This window comes from Wasmannia auropunctata, unplaced genomic scaffold (genome assembly GCF_000956235.1).
Source record: "Wasmannia auropunctata unplaced genomic scaffold, wasmannia.A_1.0 LD325443.1, whole genome shotgun sequence".
Taxonomy (NCBI): Eukaryota; Metazoa; Arthropoda; class Insecta; order Hymenoptera; family Formicidae; genus Wasmannia; species Wasmannia auropunctata.
This window is the reverse complement of record NW_012037447.1, coordinates 1-5992: the sequence shown is the minus strand read 5'-3', so window position 1 is coordinate 5992 and position 5992 is coordinate 1. Positions and strand designations below refer to the sequence as shown.

The 5992-nt window shown below is 24.0% G+C and overlaps 1 protein-coding gene across 2 annotated transcripts; it reads right to left on the bottom strand.

Annotated features, from left to right (window-relative positions):
* Positions 1–1017: 1017 nt before the first annotated feature.
* LOC105460270 lies at positions 1018–5497 on the bottom strand. Of its 2 annotated transcripts, none has more exons than XM_011706702.1 (9): positions 5177–5497; positions 4992–5099; positions 4388–4492; positions 3940–4053; positions 3607–3750; positions 2915–3040; positions 1855–2090; positions 1309–1468; positions 1018–1179 (listed from the first exon to the last, which is right to left on the bottom strand). In XM_011706702.1, exons 1-9 carry the CDS (start codon positions 5466–5468, stop codon positions 1061–1063), a joined length of 1404 nt encoding a protein of 467 aa, XP_011705004.1. In that variant the 5' UTR covers positions 5469–5497; the 3' UTR covers positions 1018–1060. The 2 variants fall into 2 exon arrangements, with proteins under 2 accessions (XP_011705004.1, XP_011705005.1); XM_011706703.1 differs by having other exon boundaries at positions 3952–4053.
* Positions 5498–5992: the final 495 nt, after the last annotated feature.

The window sequence follows — 5992 nt, the reverse complement described above, 5'->3', positions numbered from 1 at the left end:
TAATTAAGAATTGTACAAAAAAAGGCTCAGGACTTTTTGACTCAATTTTTTATCAGGAGCTATATAATTAGTGGTCGTTACCCAGACAGCCATCTAGATCCTGACAACATTCGTACGATATCGCAAAAGTATGATGTGTACGTCGTCATGATATTCGAGATACATCAGTGATGTGCAGAGTATATTTTCAGAATCTACTATGTCCGCTTTGTCTCATCCCATAGTGCTTCGCTAAGAGATTTCAGTGATGTACCATAGATATCATAGAAAGTTATCAGTATGTCTCCAATATATCCTCATCAGTATATCTTCAATATATCTCCATAATATGTCTGCAATTTATCTGCAGTATATCACAGTATATCTCTAGTATATCATGTAGATATACGTATGTACACAGCCTCGCACGTACACATTTGCATATATATAATATACATTTATTAAAATAATAAGATGTTTTTTAACAATAATTCTTTAGACCGATTCTTTAACTAATATAGTCCATATATTCCAAATATATATATGTATATAAACTAATATTTTAAATATGTATATAAAATACTGGATTATGATTAGTTAAAAAATTGATCTAAAGAATTATTGTTAAAAAACATCTTATTATTTTAATAAATGTATTATATATATGCAAGTGTGTGCGTGCAAGGCTGTGTAAGATGCCAATTTCTAAAAATTGACATTAAAAATTTTTGGCCTGCATTAAATTAGGTTATAATTTAATTCTTTATATTATTTAACTTTATTTATTACAATTTAATGTACATACATTATTACGCATTATACATATTTTTGTCTGACAAACGATAAATGTTACCTTTGTTATTATACCTATTTTTTTAGATAATAACGAATTGCAGTATTAAAGACGACATTATATAGAAAAAAAATAAAATTGATAAAATATTTATAAAAAAAAAATGCAAAGCAATTTCTCTTTGTTTAAGAGTAATACAATAAAAAATTGAAATAGAAATGTAGGATACATAATATTAATTAAAACACATTTTTGGTCTTTTTTTGTCTTATAGTATTTGTAATTGTATCATTCATTTTTTTTTTGTTTTTCTCTTTCCACACGTTCCTTTGCGTGGGCTAACCATATTTTTAGCGGAGTAGAAATGTCTTCATCGGTTACACCAGCATGTGAATTTCTTAGGACACCTGTAACATTTTTACATTTCATTATTTCATTTTTTTAAATAAATATATAAAAATATTTTTATTAAAAAATAGCTGGTAATATGTAATTAAATTATAAAAGAAAATAGTTTCTCAATATATTTTACTTACTCATAATTACTTTGCATATGTGCAATTTTGAAAAATGTTCTTTTTTTTTAGCTCCATACCAGCTGTAGTGAATTGCCACCTCATTTGATAATGTTTGTTTCATTATATGCGAGCATGAAGCTCTCAAATCCTTACATGTAAAACGTGTCAATTGTTTAATCTAAAATTATTTTAAATAAATATTAATAGCAATTTTTCAAATATATACTTAATCTATATTTAATGTTTGAACAACTATTTCCTTAAAAGGATATCTCTAATTAAAAAAAAAAACATCATAGAATCTGCATAAAGAAACTTATATATTAAGTAAGTTCCTTTATGCAGATTCTATAAAATGTTGAACGGTTGAGAAGATAATAAATTTCATTATAATACAAGATATAATATTTAAAAAGTGATATAGAATACTTTTTTAAACAATTTATATTGCAGTTCTCTATCTTTTTATCTCGCTCTTTAAAATAAAATTACCCATTAGATCTTTAGCTACTATTCTCCTTTTTAAAAGACATTTCATAAAACTAAAATAAATATTTGACTTACCATTTCATTCCGATAAAATGCATTTTCTCTTAATTTGACTTCCATTAATTCTAATTCATTTTTATTTTTTAAGGGTAGATCTTGAAATATATCAATAACTTCCTTATTCTGTTCCGGTTGTGCCCTATTATTTGATATTTTCTGTTCCAAGAGTTTTATGTGCTTCTCAATACAACTTGTTTTTACATCTATTTTAATGAGTTTTTGGACAATAAATCGATTTATATCCTGAGATCCTACAAGCATTCAAAATATTTATAAATACACACATACAAAATAAAATTTTTACAAATTTTAATATCTAAAAAAAATCTAAAAATTATCTTTCTTTATTATATTACAATTTATCAGAATTTTTGTATAATTTCATAACTTTTTATTAAATATTTCAGAAGTGCTAAATAAATTTATATTTTTTCAAGTATTTATATGTGTAAATTCTAAAATATTTTAAGATCTTTTATATAATACCATAATTTCAAAAGAATATTTACAAAATCTAAAAAAGTGTAAAGTATTTTTTCAGAAATCTTTATAAAACAAAAATATTAAATACTTCAAAATATGAAAATATTATATACAACATTAATTTCATTTACGAGAGTAATCTGACTTAATGTGCTACATTACACCATTATATTTATTTTATCCACCTATAATAATTATTACAATATATATTTTATAATTTCATATATCTCTACGAAGTCGTACCAATGTATATTTCATTATTTATACATCGTTAAAACAAGGCGTTTTCCATAAAAAAAACATACATGACATAACAATGTGTCATTTCATTCTTGACAAATAAAAAGAATAAAATAATTCACTGCATTAATATCATATCAACTGCCTTTTGTTTGAAAATTTCCTTATAGAACAGAAATATTCATATGTAAATATAAAATATTTTGAAAAATTCGTCAGACCAAAAATATAAGGTAAATACAAATAAGAAAAATTTTACAAAATTATATCCAAATAAATAATAAAATAATTGTAAGATATATAAATAATTATAAACACATTAGAATTTATTTACACAGTAGAATTTACTGACCTTGTCTAGGATTCCACTTTAGATTTTGATTGTTTTCTAATATTGAATTAGAAGAATGACAAATTATGCTCTCATTACTGTCTTTATTAATCAGTATTTCAGCAATCAAATCTTCGGATTGTGCATCTAAAGTAATAAAGCAATGTTATTATTATTTTTCTAATATCTGACATGATATGCTATAAACATTTTACTTCTTTGATCAATACTAGATACTCGTTAGCTATATAGTAGAGCAACACAACTATAGAATTTTCGACGAGCCGAGTTGTGAAATTTGAGATTATATAATACAATAGACGGCAGAAACTAAATATAGCGAACTTATACATAAAAATAAAAGACAATTTTAGCTATGCACTAATATAATTCAGTTATTATTCATTTTGTCTGCAATTCAACTTGGACATCACAAGCCGCCAATTGCGTATGACTGCTATATAGAATAACAGTAAATCATTTTATTTGGTATTTGCCAAATATTAAACAAGGATAAAACACTGTGGTAATTGTTACTTGTTAGAAAAACTATTGTAGAAAATATTCACATAGATAAATTAAATTAAAAATTTTTTAAATATTTGTCGGGTTAAAAATATAAAAATAGATAAAAAATTAATATTATACTTGTTCCAAAATTAATAAAGCAAAAATATATAATTATACGATATATAATAATCTAAAGTATTTACTTGTATACTTATCATCTAATTGTTTAGAATTCAAGTTCGGTCCTGTCATATTGTTTTCACTTGGATAAAGAGTTTGAATGTTGTCATTACATATATCAATCGGACATCCATCGATCAAATGCAAAATTTCGGTATATTGTGTACCTAAAAGAAATAAATCAATCTTATAATTATTTTAATATAATTATAATTTTATTCTAAATTAGGACAGTCCAAAAATTAACTTGCGAACTGATTTCCTGTATATACATACTACTTGTTTCAAAATAAATAACGCGAATGTATAAAATAGTTCTAACATATATATAAAAGATAATTAAAAGTTGAATTTACTTGCATATTGACCTTGTTTAGAATTCAAGTTCGATTCTGTCACATTCCCACTTGAATGAAGAACATCATTCGAAAAATCAGTATTTGAATATATATTTTCGGTACATTGTGCATCTGAAAGCAATAAACCAATGTTATAATTATTATTCCAATATGATTATAATATTATTTTATTCTAAATCAAGCCTGTTAAAAACTTGCAAGTTAAATTAGTTTGTATATATACTATCTTTTTCGGAATCAATATAATGTTACCGTTAAAATCCATAATCCGTTAAGATCCAATGTCACTATAGTTAAAACTAGTTGTTTAAACTAGTTAAAACTCGATTTCATTAGTTTGAAGTAGTTGTTAAAATGAATTATGAGTTTTGACGGTAACAAATAAATATAATAATTTTAATATGTATAAAAAATAATCAAAAGTTGAATTTACTTGTATACTGACCTTCTTTATTAGAATTCGAGTTTGGTCTTGTCATATTTTCAATTAGACGGGTAACATCATTTGGGCATTCAATGTTTGAATGTAAATTTTCGGTGCGTTGTGCATCTAAAGATTATGATTATTATAAATAATAACTATTTCAAAATAATTATTAATAAACTATTAACTATATATGTAATTATTTGTATGATATATAAAGTCTTGTACATATGTATACATGCATATTGTATGCATGTGCGTAATTATAATATATAAAAACATTTTAATGTTAATTATAGTATATAATGAACAGTATGAAGTACATTATATTTTTTATGTGCACTGGACATCACAGATGCGTGCTTTGCGCGCGTTATTTAACTTTTTATTTTTTATTTTTTTTGCTAATTGTATATAATTATATTATATTAGAATATATTATTAAATTTTTGATACGGCATAACTATTAAAATATCACAATGACAGCTTTTCACGAAGTAAGTGCAATGAGAGAATCAATCGCGGAAAAGACGCACTTCGATAGATGCGAGTATCGATTTAATTGCCTTTTTTTTTAAAGAATTGTTTTTATACAAATGTATTTTGACAAATATATATTACTTACAGGAATCACCTTTGTCCATTGTTTCAGAATAACGGCTGCATGATGGAACAGGATTTATTTGTGTTTTTTGTACATATTTTCCCTTACTATTTTTTACGTACTTGACATCTGTAATCCATATAATGATATTCTATTAATAAAACATTCTATTTTTTAATTTTACCTCTATTTTCTTATACTCTTACTTTTTCGTTCTAGAATCGATTTTTTTTTCAATGTTTCAGTTTCGATTTCATTTCTTGAACAATTAGATGGAACTTTTGGAAGGTTCAATACGAAATCTGACATTTCTAACTCTTCATCTTCATCATGACTGCTTGAATTATCAACCACTTTAGCAGCTCTATGTTTTCTCGATTTTTTTAAATATTCTTCCTGTTCAGTGCAAGAATCTAAATCAGATATCTCTTCGGCTTCTTTCAACTTTCTTCTCGCTAATTCATAGTTAGCTGAAAATAGTATCGTATAAGAAATCATTATTTTTCGTAATAAGAAATAATATGAACATATCAGAATTAGATAAGTTAAATTTATGTTATTACTATATTAAGTTAAAATTAATGCGGCCTATAAAATGAATTTAATTACGTTAAAAGTAATATAAAGATTTATTTAAAATGTTTGATAAAGATAAATAAAAATAAGCAAAAAGTTAATCTTGCAAAGTAATTATTCTATTAAACTATTTTTAAATTTTTTAAATAAAATTACTTGAAACAATAAAACTATTATAAGACGTTAACAATTATAACATATTCCAGTGAGAAATGATCACCAATTTGACATCGATTCGACATCGAATTAAAGACCACTTTTCATTGGAGTATGGAAAAATTGTAACTTAAACAAAAATTAAAGATAATATGATTTAAATAAAAAAACTAATTAAAATTAAATGTTAAGTTATATAAAATTAACTATAAGTAAAGTAACTTTATTTAACTTATAATAAATTAAGTTGTCACATTCTAATCTTGCCACGTGTGTGTGTGTGTGTGTGT